Below are 24,663 nucleotides of genomic sequence, written 5' to 3'. Positions count from 1 at the left end.
CTTCCGAGAACTCACCCCTAAAAGCGAGCTGTTAGAGGGTGGGAACCCAAGCACATATATACCCCACAACAGCATCCCATTCTACCGATGTGGGGTACCTCACATTAGCATCCCATTCTATCAACGTGGGACAAATGGACCGTAATATCTCACCACGCTTCCACAGTCCCGGCGCCCATGTAGATTGGCTTTGCACTAGTCCACCTAGTCCCGGCCAAACATTGCAATATCGATGTCACCACCTACGCCGCATGATTACAACTGGTTGGCATAGTGTAGTATCTAATACCATTTGTTATGTGCCTTAGGAGAACTCACCCCTAAAAGCTAGTTGTTGGAGGGAGAGAACACAAACACATATATACCCCACAACAGCATCCCATTCTACCGATGTGGGATACCTCACATTAGCATCCCATACTACCAACATGGGACAAATGGATCGTAACAGAATAACAGAAGGAGTTAGAAAACAAGGATCCAGCAAGGCATAGTTTTAGATAGAGAGAGAGCACAAAGAGAATGAAAAAGAAAGAAGAATAGTAGAATATAGAGAGCCAGTCTGCTTGGAGAAGATGTAAAGAATCACTCATTCGTCCAAGAGGAGATTTGGCTTTTCGCGTGATAGTCTTTGAGCCAAACCTAAAATAGCGATTATTTTTAGAGTGAGGAAGAAGATTTTGAGAGGGAAAGAGATTGATCTTACTGATTTTCAGAGAGAGAGAAAGAGAACGAGAGATTGATCTTTCCCTTCTTCGTCAAAACTAGGCAACACGAATTTTGTCGAATGTGGGAGTCGAGAGATCTTTGGATTTTAGATCTCGAGAGTTATTTAGACTGGCTCAAATCTGGTTCAAGCATAAAATCCGACGTGCGAGTTATAAAGACCGCTGCTAAAGTGTATTTGAATTTTCTTGGTGGGGGATTGTACAAGAATGCCACGTTAACTCTCTCTATAGCGGCGGTTTTTTGGACTGCCAGCTCTAAGCCGCCGGTTAAGATCATTTTTCTTGTAGTGATGCAATTATCTGGGTAAGTTTTTCTTGAAAAAACACTTAACTAGGTAAGTACATTTGCCCATGTTCTTTTATTTCTCAGGTAAATAAGGCAATGACCATTTGAGCCATAGAAATCCATTATTAAAATGGGCATTTTTGTCTTAAAGTGCTGGCAACTTTCTCTCTATGTGGAAAACTTATTTATTCACCAAGGAGATAAGTATCACTTTCCTGGATAAATGATACACAGAAAAATAAACTTTCCCTGGTCCCACATAAATATAGAAAAAGAACATTGGATTCTTGATCAATGGGAACCAAAACCCCATTCACCAAAATGGCCCCTAAGGCTCAGACAACTTCCTCATTGTCTCCACCAACTTCACATCACCATGATAATACTAGCTAAAACGATCAAATGAGTTAGAGACGCTGGGTGACCCACTTGATCTCCCCTAAGGGACTCCAAATTCAAATGAAGCAGCTTTGCGTCATGATTTATCAGAACAAAGCTTTTTAACAACTGGGATGAAAGAGGCTTTGGATGGGAATAAGAGAGGGTTGGCACTCGCACACAGGCTTACATAGTCGTCTTTGCAGGCTGGGATGTGGCAATAAGTACCTTCTTTTTCCCCTGGCACTGAGTATTCCAATAATCATATACTTGCGAATCAAGACTTGTTGCTTACTTCGTAGCACTGGTTTTCGCAATATGTTTCAAAACATATCCGGTTTCGTAAATTTATCCAACTTTATTAATTATTTTGTAAAATTCCCTATAATTAATACATTATTTTTAATTAATTTTTATTTAACTAAGGTATTAATTTTAATGAATAGATTATATTAGAAATATATTATAAAGAACAAAAATCGAAACCAGTTGACTCAATTCGGTTTCAGTTCGCAGATTTTCAAAAATTAAGTATTGGTTTAGTTAAATAAAAAATAAATCATGAGCACTAAAGTGGTTATTCCTTCTTTTGACATGCCTCTACCCACTCAAATTACCCCCACTCTTAAATAAGTGGTAGTTAAATCCACCAAAAAAAAAAAAAAAACAGAAATTCATTAAAAATGATGTAGGATACATAAAGTAACAAATCTATACATAGAAAATCAAATCAAATAATAATCTAAATTTCCAAAATAGAAAATGGGTGTCAAACAAAATTTATTATAAAACATAAAAAAATTCAAAATACTGGCTATAGGGGGTCATTCTCCACCACTAGCTAATCGTTTCGAAAGTGGAGGTAACTACCCTTTGAAGCTTTTGATTTTTTTAAATGGGTAAGCACATGTTTGAGGAAAGAATATATTAAAGGAAAGTCCTCGTATTAGAGAGCTTCTCCTTTAAACAAGTGGCATCTTATTCTCTTAAAAGGAACATCTCAAAAGTAGTTATTCTCACTCTTAAACAAAAACTTCCTTCTTTAGACATGCCTCTACCCACTCAAAAAAAAAAAATTATAAACTTCAAATATTAGCTACCTCCACTCTCAAAAAAGATAGTGGTAATTACCTCTACTAAAATGAAAAAAAAAAAAAAAACAAAATCATTTCAAATAATGTAGGATCCATAAAATGGGTTATTATTTAGAAATAAAGTTTGATTTAATCTCTTAAAGTAAATAGCAAATCAATACATAAAACAATCAAATAAAACAATAACCTAAATTTATAACATAAAAAAATGGGTGCCAAACAAAATTTATAAAAATTATACTAGCCCCGTAATTAGTAAGGGGGGGTCATTTTCTAGTATAATCCTATAACAAGTTTCCAATAGTGGTAGAATTGAATGGTAAAAACATTTTATTAAAATTAAATGGTAAAGAAATTTAAACCAATTAAAACCAAACGCAACTCCAATTTAGAATGTGATCGATAAAAGTGCAATACTTGAAGCAGGTTAAGTCAGGTTGAAGGTCAACATGGGCCCAACACTAATACATAGACCTCGGACTCAGACATAGCCCAACCTAAAGTCAAACATGAGTAGAAGTGCAACTTGGATGGATTGGGCCGCGTTAAGGGTCAACCCAAACCCAACCTAGAACTTAGACCTCATGTTTCCCATTTCAGAGACGGACAGTTATTGTCAAAATAAAAGATCAACCACTAAACATTATGAATGCCAAAGCTCATAACTTTCTTGATTTTTTCTTTTTGCTTTCCAGAAATCAAACTTTAAATTATTTAGTGACGTTTGATAAATCTGAAAATTTAGATCTAAAATATTAAAAAGATATTAAAAGTGTTTGAAATCTGAAAAGATGCATAAATGCTTTCCTACTTTTTAGAGGCTCTGAATTCATGAGTTTGTTTGTGTTAGATCAACCCTTTACCATCTAAAATTATTGATTTTACTATTTTACCCATATTATTTGTAAATGTTGAATTCAATTTGCATTATCTCATATTAAATAATTTTCAACCTCAAAATAACATTGAAACAATACAAATAAAAAAATAATAAATCAATAACTAATAATTACTAATTAATGAATGAAGCGATTACAATTAAAAAAATGATTAGTAACTATAATAATATTAAAATAATTCATAATTAATAACTTACATATATAAAAATAAAATAATTTTTAAAAATTAATGAAATAATTAAAAATTACTATTTAATAAAAAATAATTAATAATAATAATAATAATATATTATTATTATTATTACAGAGAGAGAGAGTGAGAGAGTGAGAAGAGAGAGAGTGAGCGAGAGAGAGCAGCAGAACCACCACCGCTACAACTTGTAGAGGCGGTGGTAGTGGCGAGAAGATAGGAGGGGGAGAGAGAGAGAGCAAGAGAGAGAGAGAGAGAGAGAGAGAGAGAGAGAGAGAGAGAGAATGGCGGAACTGCCACAGCTACAACTTGTAGTGGTGGTGGTAGTGGCGAGAAGATAGGAGGGAGGGAGAGAGCGAGAGAGCGAGACGAGAGAGTGAGAGAGTGAGAGAGCGAGATCGAGAGAGCAGCGGAACTGCCACCGCTGCAACTTGTAGCGGCGGTGGCGGTGGTGAGAAGATAGGAGAGAGAGAGAGAGAGAGAGAGAGAGAGAGAGAGAGGGTGAGAAGAGAGAGTGAGAGTGAGAGCGAGAAAGAGAGTGAGAGAGAGCGAGAGCGAGAGAGAAGGATCTGTTGCCGCTGCAAGTGGCGAAAATATAGGAGAGAGAGAGAGAGAGAGAGAGTACAGAGGCGGTGGTGGCGGACCTGCGGTGGAGCTTAGTAAGTCGCCATGAAGGTTCGATTCAAGTTAAATGAAGAACAAAAATATGTAATATTAAAATTTTTTTAGGGCATTTATGTCTTTTACACACCTCGCAATTACACTTGAACACATAAGTGCCAGGCAATTAACTTAAAATTTCATATCTGAAAAAAGATTTCAGATCGATTTTTAGACGCAATACCAAACGAGTATGGTTTCTGAAAAGCAAGTTTTTCAGACACCAGATTTCTAAAAAGTGTTATCAAATGAGACCTTAATGTTCTCTCCATTTTTTTTAAGTTATAATATAATGTTTCAAGGTATATAACCCAAAACCTTATCAGAAAAAACCAAAGTAGATAATTTTGAGATTAATCTGTGATTTTGTGACAATTTTTATGTAATTCTAGCATGTGAAAAGGTAATTAAATCAATCTAAAAACCTTCCTATATATTATTTATCATTGATTGAATCATTTAGAATTAAATGTCAATTAATTCCTTTTTAATTTTACCATGTGCAATTAAGTGCTTAAGCATTAGCCAAAGAAGAGACATGTAACTATAAAAAAATAAAGAATGCATGGTTAACTCCTTAAAAGGGACTGCAACGAGGTGGGTTTGGGGAGGATTTTGTAAACTCTAGATCCTACTCGCCTCCCTAAGCCTCCCAACCCGTACCTGTCTCAAAACCTCTAGCAGGTTGGATTTTGAGAATCCAAACCTTTTCCACACATGAGAATGCAAAACCCTTCCTGACCCTGCCTCCCTATATTCAAGGGTAGGGGCGAGTTAGGTTTTGAACCCGTGTCTAATTTTCTATTATTTCTTATTATATATAGGCAATAAATAAGTAAAATAATACAAACAAACAACAAATTTTCCAATTATTTGATTAAGACATGTAAAAAGCACATAAACTATCAATTATCCTTCACATACACATAACCATATGGGTTGGGTTTAGCCTAATACCCTACACATACCCGTATGGGTTGTAAAATCCCAAAACTAGGGGTGCATTCGAGCCGAGCTGAGCTGAACACTTGGCTATTCGAGCTCGGCTCGCTGAAACTGTGTTAGGCTCAAGCTCAAGCTCGATTCAAGATAGAGATTTGAGCTCGAGCTCGAGCTTGGCTTGGTCCAAAACTCGCAAGTTTGAACTTAGCTCGATCTTGACTACAATCCATTTTTTTCTAAAAAATACAAATTATACATATAAAAATATTTTTATTTTACATTTAAATTTATTTTTATTTTACATATAAAATATTAAGAATTAATAAAATCAATTATTATTAATTATACATATAAAAAATAAAAAATATACACATAAAAATGTTTTTATTTTACATACGCAAAATAAGAATTATAAAAAATTATTTACTATTATGCATAAAAATAAAAATATTATATATAAAATATAATATTATATAATAAAAAGTATTTATTATATATATGTATATGTATGCATTTATATAATAAAAAAATATTTATTTATTATACTAGGCTCACGAACCTCACGAGCCAAGCTCGAATAGCTCGTGAGAAGCTCAGCTCGTGGCCACTAGGGGTGCTCACAATTCAGTTAACTGAACCGTGGGGTAAATTTTTGGACCGAACCAATATGTTCGGATTTTACATTTAACCGAACCAAAACGGAACTGATGCAACCGGTTAACCGATCGGTGGATCGATTAACCACGGTTTAGTTTTTCTTTTTTTTATGCCCTTAAAATTAAAAAAAATGGAAAACACAGTCGAAGAAAACTGGGATGCCACTTCGCCGGTGTCACCGAGATGCAATAGAGACTTTAACCCACAGCCAAGCCTCCAGTGTTGTCGAAGCAGGAGGGATTGCCAGTGTCGAGGCCATCGGTGAATTGGTCGGAGGGCAAAGCACTGAAGGTCAAAACCCAGAATGGAGAGTGGGAGTCTGAAAGAGTGAGAGTTCAAAAGAGAGAGAAAGAGAGAGAGAGAGAGCTCAAAGAGAGAGAGTTCGATAGGCGAGAGAGAGGAAGAGCTCAGAGAGAGTCCGAGAGGCGAGAGGGAGAGCTCCGAGAGAGAGAGGCGAGAGTCGTGAGATGAGAGAGAGAGAGAGAACTCGGAGAGGTGAGGCTCGAGAGAGAGAGAGAGAGAGAGAGAGAGAGAGAGAGAGAGAGAGAGAGAGAGAGAGAGTGAGAGAGAGAGAGAGAGAGAGAGAGGGATGAGGAAATAGAGATCCTATGCGGTGGGTGTTGGAGTCAAACGACTTAGACTATTAGACAGGCTATTCTCTAGTCTGGGAGCCTGAAAGTCTCAAACTATCAGTAGTCAGTCAAACTGAACCAAAACTGTCGGTTTTCTAAAAACATTGAATCGAAGCCGAACCAACCAGTTCGATTAACCAATTTTTTGGTTCAATTTCAGTCGATTTTTTCAGTTGGTTCTGTTTTTCGGGTTTTTTTTTTCTCACCCCTAGTGGCCACCCCTACCCAAAACCCATACTTCAAGTAAAAAAGCCTGCCCTATCAGGGCGGGTCCAGATAGGGTAGAATTTGCCATCCCTACTCTTTAACTTGTTTCTCAAAAAAAGAAAATAAATTATTATTAGGAATAGGTACTTCTACCAACCGGAAGAATCAAGGATGTTTGGATGTGAGAAGGGCTTTCATGTGAAAGGAGAAAAAGAAACTTGAAAAAAAAAATCCTTGAAAATAATTCAGTTTGAGAAGTAATTAACTTCTCATCACAAATTATGGTTTGTTTACACGTGTACTCACTGTTCTATCTAAACCAAGAACCTTGTGTCCCCAAAATCATTGAGGGTTCCAACTTCTAACCGAATACTAGCATGGAAAGGTTCATGTGAATTAAAGGGAGATAATAAAGAAAAGGTTCATGTGAATTAAAGGGAGATAATAAAGAAAAGGTTCATGTGAAAGGGAGATAATTAAGAAGACAAGTGATAAAGTTCTGATTCATAGTAGCTGACATTCACATGCAAAAAAAAAAAAAAATCAAAATAACAGTTTTTTTTTCTTTTGGTAAAAAAAAAAAAAAAGTAGAGAATGAGGCTTCAAAGTAGAGGATGAGAGTATTATGCTTTAGTTGTTGGTTGAAGAGAGGCAAAAAAGGGTGTGTCTCATGACCACGACCAAGTAAAGAAGAATATTTGGTTAATTACTTATATATACCCTGTATATTTATGAAAATATTTAAATGTACTTTAAATTTTCAAAACCTAATCTTGTTGACCCTTCAAAGGTTAATTCTAACAGATAAAATATAAAAGACAAAAATATGCTTAACTATTCATTAAATTTTCAAAATATGTCATTTTCTTTCTTTCTTTTTTTTTTTTTCTTTCATTGCTAGGGTGACAACATCTTGGTTTTTTGGGAGGAAATTGTAAACCACATGATCAAGGACTTAAGGACTGGAATTCAATTCACCTAACAAGTTCAGTATCTTACCACAATACTCATTCGTTTCTTCCTCAAAAGGATGGGTTATTTTTGGGAGCAAATCAAAACCTAAAAAATTTCTGGGTTTTGATTTTTAGTTGTAGAACTCGTGGGAAATATCGGTATTATGAGAGAGTTTGAAATAAGGTATTAATGATCCTTAACAGTACAGTAATGGTGGCCCTTTGTGTTATATGGGGGCCATCAATAGTAGATTTTGAAAGTTCAAGGTACATTTAAATAATTTTCTAAATGTATAGAGTATATATAAGTAATTAATTCAAGAATTTATTATTAGATGTAAAAGGGCGATAACCGACAATTGTGTCCCTCACATACAAATACAAAGAATGGGTATACAAGAAAGATACAATAGGATACAAAATGCAAATTTGGTACTTCCAACAAAATAAAAAATAATAATAGCTCTTAGCCCCTACATCTTCATACTCCCCTTCAAATTGATGTCAAGAAGTAAGCATCAATTTGTCAATAGGAGAAAGTATGTTTGGCTTGTGTGATTGCTTTACTAAATAAATTTTGTATCTGAAATCATGAAGAAAGGTGTGGATTAGAGAGATGTGACCAACATGGAACTAGTATTAAATATAGTGGCAATCCACTTCAATACGCTTGGTGTGCTCATGGAACATTATGTTAGTAGTGATCTTTATTAAAATCATATTATTTGCATATAAGGGAACTAAGGATGAGTGATCTACTCCCAATTTCTTATGTAAAGATTTAAGCTAGATGATTTTACTAAAAGTAGAAGACATGGCCTGACATAAGCTCAATAGAAGACTTTGGCCCCGTTTGATTCGTGGGAATAGGGGTCTGGAATTGGAATCGGAATGGGCTATTCCGATTCCAACTGTTTGGTTGGGTGGAATCGGAATCCCATTCCCATTCGGAATGGCATTCCCCCATTTGAGAGAATGGCCATTCCTTGCCCCTCCCTTGGGAATGAAATCTCATTCCTACTGATTTTAATTCCCATTCCCATTCCTGTTTGAACCAAATAGATTATGTGAATGGATCATTCCGATTCCGGTTTTGGAGAATTTCGATTCCGATTCTGATTCCAATTCTGACTATGAACCAAACAGACCCTTAGAGACACTTTGTTGCTTCTTGCACCTCTAGGAGATTAAGGATACACCAAAGAAGATACACCAACAAGTATTTGATCTCCAAGTATCAGGACACCTTGCCCAATTGGCATCAACATAGGCTGAGAGCTAGGTGGAAGATGATGAGAAAAATCACAAGGCATGGGAAAAAGTTTCATGAATATATTGAATGATCCAGAACATTGCACATAGATGATGTTGTCGAGGTGAGGAAACAAACTAACTAACAACTTGAATAGCATCAGTGATAAAAGGTCTTGTGTCATAATGAGATATATTAGGTTGCCCACAAATTTGTACATAAAAGCATTAGACAATTATCCAAGATCTTTCATGCAAAATGTTTGAATAAGCAACTATTTCATACAATGTAAACCTGATCATTGCAAATTATAATAATATCATCAATATAAAAGGAGTATGCTTTGAGGGCATCTAAGAATTAATAGTGGGTAATCTAAAGTGCTATGAGAAAATCCTACTTTAATGTTGACACTATGAAATCTCCCAAACCATGACCAGGGAGTTTGCTTGTGGCCATACAAGGACTTCTTAAGGCATCACACTAAGGTGGCGTTTGATAAATCTGAAATCTGAAATCTGAAAAGTTAAAAAGATATTAAAAGTGTCTAAAATCTGAAAAGAGACATAGTTGCTTTTTGACTTTTTAGAGGCTTTGAATAAAGAAGGTTGTTTGTTTTGGATCAAACCTTCAACATTTGAAATTCATTGATTTTACTATTTTACCCCTAAAATAGACTATTTAGTAATTTTGAGTTTAATTTGCATTATTTCATAAAATAATTTATTAAATTCAAAATAATATTAAGATTTATGAGTGAATTGTAAAAATAAAAAAAAAATAATTTATTAAAATAAGAATAAAATTGAAAAATACATATCAATTTATAAATTAAAAATAAATTATTATGAGTTAAAATAATAATGAAAATAGTAATAAAGACCATGAAACAATAAAACAAATTTAAAATCTTAAAGAGTTGATAAATGCAGGAACATTTTTTTCTTTGATCTTGGTTACTTCGTTATGGTTTATAGATGATTAGAAAACAAGGCAATACTGCCCTTGAAACCTCAAAACAGTCTTGGGCAGATTCTGATTCTATTGCCACCATTATTGCTGCTCAGACTACCGAATCTAGCACGAGACTTAACAATATCTATGTACTCTTCAAACCTCGAAACTGTCTTGGACAGATTCTGAACCTTGAAGATCATCTCGATTCGGCCAAAGAATGCCTTTAGTGACCAGCTAGTGTGGAAGATTATCTCTACAACATTGCAAGATGGGCGGTGATGGGAAGACGAGAGAGAGAGAGAGAGAGAGAGAGAGAGAGAGAGAGAGAGTTCGAAGACATTCTTCCTGTCGAAGAGGGATTTTGGGTATCGGATTTGAAGGAATTCTAAATGACAAGATGAAAGGATTCTACAGAACCTTCGCTATTGAGAGTTGCAATAGAGGTGGAGGGAAGACGAGGGAGAGAGAGATCAAATAGGGCTTTTTATCGAGTTAAAATAGGAATTTTTTTTACTTTACGCCATGCCTGAAATGCGTTTGAGCGTGTTAAGTGACGGGCATGTGTCTTACAATATTAGATCTGAAATAAAAAATTCAGATCATATTTCAGATGTAATACCAAATGAGCCTGGCGTCTGAAAAGTAGATATTTCAGACATTAGACCTCTAAAAAGAGTTACCAAACGCCACCTAAGTGAGGGTTAGAAGAACAGCCAAGAGATTGTTTTATCTAAACAATCTCCTTAAGATGTCCATGAAGAAAACCATTCTTGTCCATCTGGTGCATCTCCTAATCTTTCACAACAGAAATAGTGACAAGTAATTTGAATGTAGCCAATTTTGCAAAAGGAGCAAGGGCCTTGTCATAATTGATACCATGATCTTTGTAACCCCATAAAACCAAACGGACCTTATACCTATCTAAGCTTCCATTAGAGTTAAGCATAACTAAATACACACAATGCCTACCAATAGTAGAGTCATCTGTAAGAGGAGTAACAAGTTCCTAGATATCATTTTCAAGATAAGTGCCTTGATTTCCTTGTCCATACTTTCTATCTACTGTGAGATTGTCATGACTTGATGAGTTGTAGGAATCTTAGTAAAGAACAAAATAACGAAATTCGAGCTATGGTTAGAAGGACATCAATAGCGGTTAGGTGGTTTCAAAATTCTAGAAGAACGAGACAAATGGAGGAATAGAAGAAGCAATAGACTCATTAAAAGGTGGAGTACTTAAAATGTCTAAAGGAGGATCAATAGCATCTAGTGTTAAGGAGGGCAAGGGCATAGGGCCTTGAACAATTGGTTGCTTCCAATGGTGATAACAAGTAGAATCTATTGTGATGAGGACAACTCAAAAGGAACTTGCAAACACAAAATCTTGTAATATATATAGAAAATGATGGAGAAGACAACTTAAAGATATGTGCAAAGTATAACATGTTTTCTAGGAAAATAACATTATGATAAGTGTGGGTATGATGAATAATAGGATTATAGCACAACAACCCCTTGTGGTCAGAACTATAACCCACAAAGGCACACAAAATAGATTGAGCAGATAGTTTAGTATGTTCATTAAGAGGTAAGTATACAAAATAAATACATAAAAAAATGAAGTATGGAAAAATCAGGTGAATGATGAAACAAACACTGAAATGAGAAGAGTTATTCACAATAGAAGAAGGAAGATGATTAATAAGATATACAACAGTGTTATAAACACTCACAACATGACCGTTTTTGCACTCAACCACTCCATTTTGTTGTGATATTCCCAGGCAACACCTTAGGGATTGAATTCCATGAGTTTTCAAATATGTATAAAACTCACAAAATTCTTCATCATAAAACGTTCCCCCTAAATCTAAACGTAGTGTTCCAATGGAAGCTTTGAATTGGTTAATCACCATTGCATGAAAGTTGTTAACCTTTAATTTGATTCATAGAAAAAATAACAAGAGATAACTAAACATCACTATGTATTAACTAAAATGGGAAGTAGTATGTTCGATAAGACTTCTATAGCATCCAAACAAACACCAACATTTGAGTCATTGTACTCACTTGCCAACTAAAGTATTTTGCAGTTGTCTCCTAACAGGCAGTAGACACAAAATTGATCCACCAATGGATATCTCAATGAGCAATCTCCTGACAGCCAGATCACATATTAGATGCTGTTAATTAACCACCATTTTCCTTTTTGATACCATGCTTGTTGTCTTATGCCATCCACCCTTTTATTTATCCATTTTGGCAAAATGTTATTAGGCACCAGAAAAGTTGCAATGTTTCTTTCTCTCATCATTATATAATCCAAGCCAAGCCATGTATAACAAATAGACTTTCAAACACTGAATACAACTGGTGTCCTTTGCCTTTGAGGCGTTCCTTTCTTTTCCTTCCTCCTCTTTCTCTTGTTAGTCTTGTTAATTCTTGAGTCACAGAGAACCTCAAAAAACCTTATCAACATCTACAAGCATAGAGCTAGGTTAGGTCATTAAGTGTTGTTAGGTTGCAAAACCAAAAGCCTCTCACCCCCCAAATAAGCAAAAGATGAAAAGTAGAAAACAAGCCCTTAATAAGGGTAATTTAGGCATTTTGAAAATTTTAATGGATGACATGATACATACATGACCATTTTCCGTCAATTTTCCTAATAGAAAGCTGATGGAAATTTTTTTTTTTTTTTTTTTTATAAACACTTGTAAAAGTTTGGGAGGGTATCTACAATTTTTGGTAGTTTAAAGTGACAAACCACCACTCACTATAAAGGGTACATATATTGATATGTAGCTAAGTTTATATATTACACAATGTTGAGCAAATTCGGGTCAGATAGGGTCAGACTGGGCTGGATGCATGATCATGATCCATGAGGCCTGTATTTTCGGACCCAAACCCAACCCCAAACCAAAAATTTAAGCCCAACTCGAATCGGATCGGGTTCGAGTTGGGGCCGCCCAGGTTCGAGACTCTGAGTCTGAGAGAGGTTGCGAATAAACAGGAGATACGGGCAGAGCGATGAGATCGCAAAGGGAACCGGTCAACCTTGGAAATAGAAAAACGAGCTATCATGCTATGACACGTGTGCCGATGGTCTTCAAAAGGAAAGATCCTCTGACAAGTCGTAAGAGTCCCCAGTTTCTCTCCACGTGGCTCTTCTCAGGCTCTGCTCGACGCCTCGACCTCTCTCCTTCCGAGGCTCAAACTCACACGCGCTCTGCATTTGCAATCAAAAGTTAACAGCCTTCTACTAGATAGAGAATATCACAACTCTCTTTTTAACAAATTTTGAATTAATTCCACTGGATATTTTTTATTCAATCTCATTGAGAAACGAAAACCCAGATTGGATTTCAGCTTCTTTCTTCATCAATCCTTCTCTGTCTGTGTGTTTTATGAACAGGATACATGAACAAGCATCGTAGGATTTTAAAACTGCAATAAGCCCTCCTCTGCTTTTACAACTAAAACAGGACTTGTTTAATAAAAACTCTGATTTTCTTGGCTCTTAGACATGGCGGGGAACGAATGGATCAATGGGTACTTGGAGGCAATTCTTGATTCCGGGGCAGGATCAATTGAAGACCAGAAGCCAATCTCAGTCGACCTACGTGAGAGGGGCCATTTTAATCCCACCAAGTACTTTGTGGAGGAGGTGGTCACAGGGGTCGATGAAACCGACCTCCATCGAACCTGGATCCAGGTTGCTGCCACCCGCAACACGCGTGAACGCAGCTCCCGGCTAGAGAACATGTGCTGGCGCATTTGGCATCTCGCCCGCAAGAAGAAGCAGGTCCCCAGCTCGTCATATCTATCTCTTGATCTATCTATCTATGAAAATTTTTTTTTGGTTTGTTTCGTGTTTCAGTGGCTATTGATCCCTTTATTGAATTTTGTTTTGATTAAAAATGTTATGTTTATAGAAATAGTCCGGGTTACTTCCGATAGAAGAGGAATGGAATCTTCTGGGTTTTAAAATGCTGTATCAAGTACTGATTAATTGTTATGGCGGAATTCTTGTTTGTGTAATATTTCTATCAGAGACTATTATTTTAAGCAAGAAATGTTCTATTCTTGTAGAGTCAAGGAGGAAGGTTGTAATACTTCAATGGAAGAATTTTAGATGGGTGAACTAAAATATGGTTGTTTAAGACATTATTTTCAATTGTTCATTTTTTTTTTTCTTTTCTATTATTTTAACATGGAATTGCTCTGGTTTGTTATAATCAAAGGAAAGTGGTAATAGTTAATAAAAAAATGGAATTTCAGAACATTGTTTTTAATTGGTTCTTTTCTAATTTCAACATACCAAAGGGGAATTCTTTCGGTATTTACATTATATGTATTTTGCCGAGAGTCACCACACACACACACACACAAAAAAAAAAAAAAAACTATTATTTTTATCCGAGAAGAAAATTCTTCTTTGTATTCTGGTTGCACTCAAAAATCTTATTTTAAACCAGAAATGCACTGTTCTGTTAGACTCAAAGGAAAATATATTGGTTAATGAAATAAATAAAAATTTCAAATGGATGGATTCAAAATTAGTTTTAAAAATGTTTTTGTAATATGTTGTGCATACCATGCCAAGAATTTATCAAAAGCAAAACCAGACATGGTGATGTTTTTGGTAGGAAACTTTAACTGTATAGTTTCTATTTCATAGAACTCCAGAAGACTTGTAATTAGTGAAGTGAAAGAAATGATTAATTTTATTTTTGTCAGTAGTTTATTAAGTGTTGTGATTTGCATTTTTTTTTCTGTGTTCTATTTTGAATTTAAACAGCTAGGCTCATGGGATTTCCTATGAAATTCTAATGTTTAGGAAATAGATGAGAGCTCAACATAATAATAATAATAAACTGGTGACAAGAATATATTCTTACTTTTTAGGAAAGCCCTAAGGCTGACGTCGTTGAACTAAAATCCTTGATCTGCATCTCCTTTCTGATAAAACCTTCAAGGAATAAAGGAGTTAGAAACTAGGTAGTAGTATTTCTAAGATTGGATGCATGCTTTGCCATTCAATGAACAGAAGAATTGCAAGAATCATATGTAAATGCATACGGTATTCTATTACAATGCATGGCATTCCCTAGCAATATAGTACAATACAATGCAACACCAATACTTTAATCTATTGCAACAAATTAATTCCAAGCCTGAGAATATGGTTCTTTTGGGTGATTGTGTAGTTGGAATGGGAAGATTTCCAACGGTTGGCAAATAGGAGGTGGGAGTGGGAGCAGGGACGCATGGATGTTACTGAAGACATGTCTGAAGATCTTTCTGAGGGAGAAAAAGGAGACACTGTGGGGGAGGCGATTCAGTGTGAGACACCAAAGAAGAAGTTCCAGAGAAATTCCTCCAACATTGAAGTGTGGTCTGATGACAACAAGGGGAAGAGACTCTACATTGTCCTTATCAGGTAAACATTTATTAGGAAAACTGTGGTACCAAAATAATCATAATTTTCTCTTTATACATATAAATATAGATTGAGATTTTTAAGGATAAATAAAGTATCTCCCATTTTAATATACTTATTCATCTTGATTTAGCTCACAAGTTTTCCTGTGATGACGTATGATCTGTCCAAGCACTGTCATTCTGAGAAAATAAGTTATGTTTAATTGTTTATGAATACAGCTACATAGCTGGCTTTCAATGGATCTAAGTTCAAATTTATATTAGAGTCTGTAATCGTGACTCATCTTCTTGGCCAGTTTGCATGGCTTGGTCCGGGGAGAAAACATGGAGCTTGGTCGAGATTCTGATACGGGTGGCCAGGTAACTAAGATATCCTTCTATACTAGATTATGGCACTGGTTGCCAGTTTGTCCAAGATAACCTTGTGAAGGACTGTCAGATACATGTTTCTGATTAACATATATAATGGCTGAAATTCCAGGTCAAATATGTGGTGGAGCTTGCCCGAGCACTTGCCATGATGCCTGGGGTATACAGGGTAGACCTCTTCACTCGCCAAATATCCTCACCAGATGTGGATTGGAGTTATGGAGAGCCCACAGAGATGTTAACTCTTGGCTCTGAAGATGCAGAGGGAAATGAGATAGGAGAGAGCAGTGGGGCTTATATTGTAAGGATACCATTTGGTCCACGGGATAAATACCTTAGCAAAGAGTTACTGTGGCCATATATTCAAGAGTTTGTAGATGGAGCCCTGGCCCATATTTTTAATATGTCTAAGGTACTTGGAGAACAGATAGGTAGAGGGCAGCCTGTTTGGCCTTATGTGATTCATGGCCATTATGCAGATGCTGGAGATAGTGCTGCACTTCTTTCTGGAGCCTTGAATGTACCCATGGTTCTTACAGGACACTCACTTGGAAGGAACAAGTTAGAACAGCTTCTGAAGCAGGGGCGCCAATCAAAAGAGGACATCAATTCAACGTACAAGATAATGCGGCGTATAGAAGCAGAAGAGCTTTCCCTTGATGCTGCTGAACTTGTAATCACAAGTACCAAGCAAGAGATTGTGGAACAGTGGGGATTGTATGATGGTTTTGATGTCAAGCTGGAGAAGATATTGCGTGCCCGTACCAGACGTAGGGTCAATTGCCATGGCCGTTACATGCCAAGGATGGTGGTAAGTTCCATATCCACAACTTCTCAACCTTTCCTCTTTATAACGCTATACTTTTTTCTTTATCCTGGAGAAGGTCCTTGATAATAAGGAAAAATATGAATACCAAAAGAAACAGATAATATGATCTTCATTTCCTAAGATCCTACACATGAATATGGATAAGGCATCCCCTTAATATATCATGTTTTTGTATATACTTCTTGAAGCTAAATGTCATTTGGTAAAACATATATCTTGTCTATTTAATTGGAAGTTACACATAAGATTTTTTTTTTTTAGTAGTATGATATGATTTGTTAAAATCTTAAATATTTTAAAAGTTTAAATGGTACAAAGTAAATCCTAGAAATCTTCATGCATTATTTGTTGTCATATTACATATGTATTGTATCCAACACCAGTATGCTAGACATGTACAGGTTTCTGGGTATCATATCCGGATGTGATATTTAATTTTGTGAAATAACATGTACTGATGCAAAAAGGAAGTTAAGCATTGGTGATAAAGACATGATATCTTCAGGTCATTCCTCCTGGCATGGACTTCAGCAGTCTGGTTCAAGAGGACATGTCCGAAGCTGATGCGGAACTTACATCACTTATTGGTGCTGATGGCTCTTCCCCAAGGGCAGTCCCACCTATATGGTCTGAAGTAAGCCACTTGTACAACCATTTGATCTTCTCATTAGTCTTATTTTGCATATCATTTTTTTTTGACAAAGAGGATATGTCTCCACAGATAATGCGCTTCCTTGCAAATCCCCACAAGCCAATGATCCTGGCTTTATCAAGACCAGATCCAAAAAAGAACATTACCACACTTTTGAAAGCCTTTGGGGAATGTCGTCCATTAAGAGATCTTGCTAATCTTGTAAGTAGTCAACTTCAGTTACCTTTAGTTATCCCCTTGGATAAAATAATGACATAGAGTTAATATGCTTGTGCAGACACTCATAATGGGGAATAGGGATAACATAGATGAAATGTCGTCAGGTAATGCTAATGTGCTTTTAACAGTATTAAAGCTGATTGATAAGTATGACCTCTATGGGCTTGTGGCCTACCCAAAACATCACAAACAATCTGATGTTCCAGATATCTACCGCCTAGCAGCAAAAACAAAGGTATGTTTATATTGATAGTTTTTTGTAACTATATTTTTTTTTCCAATTTCAACCTATTCTGAGCAGCAAAGTGGTTGGAAAACATGGCAGGGAGTCTTCATCAATCCAGCTTTGGTTGAGCCTTTTGGCCTTACCTTAATTGAGGTTGGATTCAATTATAATCTATGTTTCTTCATCTTATAATCCTTTTTATAAAACAAAACTCTTGCTCATAATGGCCTGATTTTACATAGGCAGCAGCACATGGGCTTCCAATGGTGGCCACTAAAAATGGCGGTCCAGTTGACATCCATCAGGTAAAAACAATTTTACCCATTTTCACTGATGTGGGTTTGAAATGTTGGCATTTAAAGTACATATATCTGGCACCATTTTAGTTCAAAATGATAGTTATTTGATACTATTAAGCTGATATGATGTCAGAATAAAATACTAAATTGAAGAGAATGGAAGAACAATTACATCACATATACCATATATATAAACATGGCATGTCTTTTGTCCATAGTTGTATATTAATCAGTTCTCAAAAATTTAGGCATTGATATTACATTAGTTCGCCTGTATGTGTATTTTAACAAAACACTTGCAGTTAGTCATGAACTTGATTAATTTTTCTACAATTTACATATTCAATGAAAACGAAGTTAGGTCAATATTTGATCTCAAGGAGAGTTTCTACCCTTGTTTACTCATTTCTGATCAATCATGCAATTAACTCACCTAAGCCTCAAGATGAATGTTATGGCCAATTTTCTAGCAATCATTGTTTTCCCATGTTGTTGATCTAAGAAATGAAATAAGAATGGTTAGTGGGTATCATGCCAAATGGTTTGGTTTCCTGCATGACAGTTTCCTTTTAATTTCTTTGGCTTAGGCACTGAACAATGGGTTGCTTGTGGACCCACATGATCAACAAGCCATTGCTGATGCACTTCTTAAACTAGTTGCAGAAAAGAATCTATGGCATGAATGCAGGAGGAATGGATGGAAAAATATACACCTATTCTCGTGGCCTGAACACTGTCGCACATACTTGACAAGGGTGGCAGCTTGTAGGATGAGACATCCACAATGGCAGACAGACACCCCAATGGATGATGACATGGCTGTGGAAGAGTCCTTTGGAGACTCTATGGATGTGCAGGACATGTCCCTGAGGCTTTCTGTTGATGGGGAAAAGTATTCATTCAATGGCTCCCTGGAGTATGATCCTGCTGAATTAGAGAAAGTAGCAGCAATCAAGGGTGATCCTGTACAAGATCAAGTAAAAAGAATCTTAAGCAAGATAAAGAAACCAACATCAGATGCACATGAAGATGGGGGAAAGAAACAGCCCGAGAGTGTAGTGAGCAAGTATCCAGTCCTTAGACGAAGGCGGAGATTATTTGTAATAGCACTTGACAGTTATGACAGCAAGGGAGTTGCTGACAGTAAGATTTTTCAGGCAGTACGTGAGATATTCAAGGCTGTGAGATCAGATTCTCAAATCTCAAGATTCTCAGGATTTGCTTTGTCAACAGCTATGCCAGTGCATGAGGCGATATTATTTTTAAAATCAGGGAAGATTCAAGTAACTGAATTTGATGCTCTGATATGTAGTAGTGGCAGTGAAGTTTACTATCCAGGTACTTACACGGAAGATGTTGGAAAGTTATGTCCAGATCCTGACTACACATCCCATATCGACTATCGCTGGGGTCGTGATGGCCTAAACAAGACTATTTGGAGACTGATGAACTCACAAGAAGGTAGAGGGAATAAATCTGATAAATTTTCAAGGCCCATTGAGGAAGATGTGAAAGCAAGCAATTCACATTGCATCTCATATTTGATTAAAGATCCCAGCAAGGTACATATAATCTTAAATGAAAGCGTCAGTGGTGTATAACAAAATTTATGGTTCTCTTTACATTTTCTTTTCACGGTGGCTCAACATTTCAGGCAAAGAGAGTGGATGATCTGAGGCAAAAGCTCAGAATGCGTGGGCTTCGATGCCATCCAATGTATTGTAGGAACTCAACAAGAATGCAAGTTGTTCCTCTTCTCGCATCTCGATCTCAGGCTTTAAGGTACATGTGTTTAATTATTTACTAAATATTTTATGACCTACATCTTGTTACTTGATTAAAAAAGTATCTATATCAGCTTTCTAGGGTTACCGTGTCCAAGAACCAAAACACGTTTCATTGGCTTATATCAGAATAAACACTCAATGACAAACTCCAACTCTCCAACAGCATGTTAGACACTAAACTTGGTGCTTCTATAATTTTCTAACGAGACTGCTCTGTGCAAATTAGTCATGTCTCTCCAGATATGGACGCTGGTCATAAAAGTTAAATTTGATTAGTCTACTAATAAACATATAAAACTATGAAAGGAAAATTCCTCCAAGATACTCTTCTTAGAATAATTCTAAGTGCAGCAACCAACAAAGACACCATTACCATCTTAATTGTTTAATGAATAATTTGTTGATCAGCAACAAGATCTAGAGCTGTTTACATGGTCCATGGTATTAGAGCTTGTAACCTGTAAGCCACCTGATATATTATCTATCTTATTCATTATTCTTTTGTATATAAAAGAAATATTAGCAGTGCAACCTATAGTTTTTACGAGGCTATAACCACAAAAAAGACAATATGTAAACATGAGAAGAGAAGAGAAAACAAGCCACAATAGATATGGTCCTCTAAAGCATAAAAGAAAAAAAAAAAAAAAAAGCTATTTATACTAATACATAGGGTTTAGACCTATTTAACCTTTTCTTGTCCTTATCAGAATCTAGAAGGAAAATTTGTTCCTCTCAATGCCCCTCTATCTTCTTTTTGTCCTCAATAAGATATGTAGGTGATATCTGTTCAGTCTTTCATCCTGATAAATGAATATGAAAAAGAAAGCACCTACCAAATGCATTTTACATCTCTGAATCATGTTTCCTTCTTGGTTTATGATGCCATTAGGTACCTCTTTGTTCGGTGGGGTTTGAAAATTGCAAACATGTATGTTTTTGCCGGTGAAGCAGGTGACACAGATTATGAAGAACTAATATCTGGAATCCATAGGACTGTGATCATGAAAGGAATAGTGGAGAAAGGTTCCGAGGAATTTGTAAGAACAACGGGAAGCTACATGAAGGATGACATTGTTCCTAGGGAAAGCCCATTTATCACCTATGTAAATAGTGGAGCAACAGCTGATCAGATTCTGAAAGCTCTAAAGGAAGTCTCCAAGTCAGGTGTTTGAACGTGAGAACGAATTCCTTGTATGTTTGACATGAAGGTGAATTATATTAGTCTCTCTATATCTCTTTTCTTGTTTTCTTTGTTGGCCAGCAAACTGTTCTGCTTCCCTGAATATGGGTCTCTGCTAATATGTAGCCATTGACGGTTTTAAATGTTCCTTTAACACGATGACTGTTTTTAATTAACTGAACACAGCATTCGAGTGTACCAGTTAAATCATTCTCTCTCCCACTCTCAATACATTCTTGACACTGAATGCAGTCAAATATACAAAGCCAAATCACACTAAATGATTGAGAATTGCAACATACAATCAGGTCACTGGCTCAGCCCAAGGTCTCATTTGTTTCAACATTGATTAGTTAAATAGGACATGGAATTGCGTGTTACTTGCTTTGCCTATAAATTACCAAACTTTGGGCAATGGAAGCACGGATCAGAGCTGTGAGATTAGAATTAATTTGTATCCTCTGGACCATTGACCAGAATAAGCTCATGTTATATTAGCAAGGACCAATTGGCCAGAGTAAGCACAGAGTAAGAGATTTTTGAGGGATCACCAACTGATGGTGGTTCAGTTGGGGGGTTGAGTGAGGAAACAAAAGTCTTCTTTGTATCGACTTATCCTTGTATATGTGTGTGTACAAGATAAGCATAGTCGGTTAGCAGTGTTTGACATTCAAAAACAAGATAAAAACAAACAATAGAAAGATTACAACAATGGGATAATTGTTATAAATGTTATCCTAATCAAGGTTTTTAAAACCGGATCAGACACAGAACCCCTGGGTCAAATGGTCTGAACGGAACCCATCTCTAACAAAAAAAAATAAAAAATAATTAAAAAAAAAAAACAGCCAAAAGCTGTTATCCAGGTTGATGGTTCAACTGCCCAGATCAGAGCGGTTCACTGATCAAATCAACAGTTTTTGGCCAAAAAGCAGTTTTAGGGTGAAATGGTGACTGGTTCCCAGTTTTTTCGGTCTGACCGTCCAGTCTGGTCCAATTTTGAAAATACTGATCCTAATAGCAGATTACGTCATGAGGTTCATCCTAACTAGCCCATGCAACGTGCTCGTAACATGGGCAATTGGTGGGCTTTGGGCCTGGTTCAATGCTACTCATTAATCCCCTGCAATACAATAGGGCCTTGCAAATGTAGAGGTTGGAGGTGAGAAGAGAGAACTTCGATGAAGACAGGAGATTGGAAGGTATATCAGCCACTTGATCTTTGCTAGAGAGTGTACTGTACAATAAGATAATTGACTGCAATTTTCTTATAAATTGAACATCCAATTCAATATGTTTATGTTCTAGCATATTATACTTAGGCTCTGTTTGGTTTGTGGGAATATGGGTATGGAATTGGAATCAGAATGGGTTATTCTGATTCCAACTGTTTGGTTGGACAGAATCGAAATTACATTTCCATTCCTGCTGGAATGGCATTCCCCCATTTGAGGGAGTGGCTATTCCTTGCCCCTCCCTTGGGAATGAAGTCCCATTCCTGCTGATTTTAATTCCCATTCTCATTCCCATCTGAACCAAACAGACTATGGGAGTGGACCATTCCAATTCCGATTCCGATTCTAATTCCAATTATGACTGCGAACTAAACAGACCCTTAGGCTCAAAGTACAAATATAAATATGTATAGTGCAAAATCTTGTATATTGTATTTCTAATCTTTATATTTGCACCATACATATTTGTATTTGCACTCTTTCCCAACTGGAAGGAGTACAAAAACAAATATGTAGAATGCAAAACCTTGTATTTTGTATTATTTTCTGTATTTTTACATTATACATATTTGTATTTATACTCTTTCCAAACTGAGTCTTAGGCTGTGTTTGGTTGCAGTGCAATTTTATTTGCACTAGTACAAATGCATAGGAGTGCAAATGAAAAAAATGCAAATTCAAGTTTAATTTTTGTTATGGGTTTTACTTTATTCCACTTCATGTCTTAATTTTTTATTTATACTGCAATCAAACAAAATAAGCTAAAATTTAAAACAACAATAAGTCAGAATTTACACTCGAAACATTTGCACTGTTATAATTATGCATCAGTGCAAATTTATTTGCATTGCAACCAAACATAGCCTTAGATCCAATTTTATCACACCAAAGAACAGCTGATTTATGAGATGGAAACCAATTTCAGAGAAAAGTATTTTGTGTCCATGCAACTTTAGCAACCATGGAAACAAGACACCTAAATTCTACTTGGTACTAGAATTGGAAACAGTAGTGGTTTGCTTCTGAGAACTCCTATACCAAGTTGGGACTGTACAAATATAAATATGTACAGTGCAAATACATACAAAATAATACAAAATACAAGGTTTTATACTCTATAAATTTGTATTTGTACTCCTTCCATACTGAGCCTTAATAGAGGTAAATTGAATAGTTGTAACCCTGGGGGTTACCAATTGGTCTGGCCTCTTGCATGTAAACCCAAACAAAAGCAAATTAATTATGCACATATTTGTGCTGAGACAAGCCAACACCCTTGGGTGAGCAAAGCATCTCTATGCCCAAAAAATATAGGACCAAGGTTTTGCAGTGCAAACTAGGAAGATACTTAGGAATAGACCTGTTCACGTGTCGGGCTCGGGCTTCGGGCCGGGCCCATTCAAAATTTGGCAAAAACCAAACCCAAGCCCGGCCCATGAACAGAGATCTACATAGGAATTGAGAGAAGAGATGACAGCAGTGCTAGACCCAATTATTAGGATGTCATCAATGTATACAAGTAATATGAGCACCTTGTATGGAGAAAAAGAAGTATTAAAGACTAATTCAGATTTCAGAACTCAACTTGAAGAAAACTCTCAACCGATGATTAGCTTCATCGAGTGTATGGCATTGTCTACAATGTGCAGTAATAGCTGGTATGTACACTTGGTAAATTGTGATTGGTGAGGGGAGTTGTACAGGATAGAGTTACAGTGCAAGTTATTCTAGAATAGACGATTATATGGAGGGAGCCACGACTAAGTTGGGGAGAGCAATCGGTTCTCTTCCTTATCCTTTACAGCCCCATCAACCATACCAATTCAGAAGTGGCACAGACAAGGCTGCGGTACTCAGTCTATGTGCTGGAACGTAAGACTATAGCTTGCTTCTTAGAGGACCAGGATATTAAGTTAGGCCCCATGTAAATGCAGAAACCATCCTATGAGCGTCTGTCATCTGGACACCTGACCCAGTCAGCATTAGAGTAAGCATGGAGAGTGCAAGATGGAGCTACAGAGAAGTGAATACCATGAGAGAGAGAGAGAGAGTGCCTTTCAAATAACTGAGAATCTGCTTAACGACAAGTCAGTGCTCAGAGGTAAGGACTTACATAAACCGATAAATCTTTTTGACTACAAAGGATATGTCCGGTCGAGTCATAGTAAGATATTGGAGGGCAATTACCGTTTGACAATACTCAATTGATGGGGAAGGGGTTTACCATCTTCTTCGATGAATTTACAAGTGGACACCAGGGAGTATTGACTGGCTTAGCACCATCCATGTTGCACTTAAGAAAGAAATCAGTGGCATACTGTTGTTGAGAGAGAGGAAGAGATAACCAGTGGGGTCATGCTGCACTTCCAGACCCAAAAAATAATCTAGGGAACCCAAATCTTTTCTTCACTCATAGAGGAAATAAGTCTGAATGGCCTTGTTACTGAAGCTGGTAAATGATCATAATATCATCAACATATATGAGGATGAGAAGAAACCCTAAGGACATCAAGTTGTGGTACCAAACTTGGGGAGCTTATTTGAGTCCGTAGAGGGACTTTTGAAGGTGAAATACATGTCAGCA

At 36.4% G+C, this 24,663-nt stretch overlaps 1 protein-coding gene across 4 annotated transcripts; it reads left to right on the top strand.

Moving 5' to 3' along the window:
• The first annotated feature begins 12,845 nt into the window (after nt 1-12,845).
• On the top strand, nt 12,846-21,020 carry SPS3F (sucrose phosphate synthase 3F). Of its 4 annotated transcripts, none has more exons than XM_088980747.1 (13): nt 12,846-13,082; nt 13,360-13,640; nt 15,046-15,278; nt 15,577-15,640; nt 15,762-16,460; nt 16,984-17,112; nt 17,200-17,331; nt 17,408-17,584; nt 17,675-17,728; nt 17,818-17,880; nt 18,462-19,436; nt 19,529-19,656; nt 20,554-21,020. In XM_088980747.1, the coding sequence occupies exons 1-13, from the start codon at nt 12,866-12,868 to the stop codon at nt 20,834-20,836; spliced, it is 3,435 nt and encodes a 1,144-aa protein (XP_088836873.1). In that variant the 5' UTR covers nt 12,846-12,865; the 3' UTR covers nt 20,837-21,020. The 4 variants fall into 4 exon arrangements, with proteins under 4 accessions (XP_088836873.1, XP_088836875.1, XP_088836874.1 ...); XM_088980749.1 differs by having other exon boundaries at nt 12,866-13,082; nt 20,616-20,754; XM_088980748.1 differs by lacking the exon at nt 12,846-13,082 and having other exon boundaries at nt 13,091-13,640.
• The last annotated feature ends 3,643 nt before the right edge of the window (nt 21,021-24,663 follow it).

The sequence above is a fragment of the Nelumbo lutea genome, chromosome 3 (genome assembly GCF_056320005.1).
Source record: "Nelumbo lutea isolate HS-2025 chromosome 3, American lotus-T2T, whole genome shotgun sequence".
NCBI lineage: Eukaryota > Viridiplantae > Streptophyta > Magnoliopsida > Proteales > Nelumbonaceae > Nelumbo > Nelumbo lutea.
Note: the sequence above shows the minus strand (reverse complement) of the source record. Positions and strands in the feature narration are given on the sequence as shown.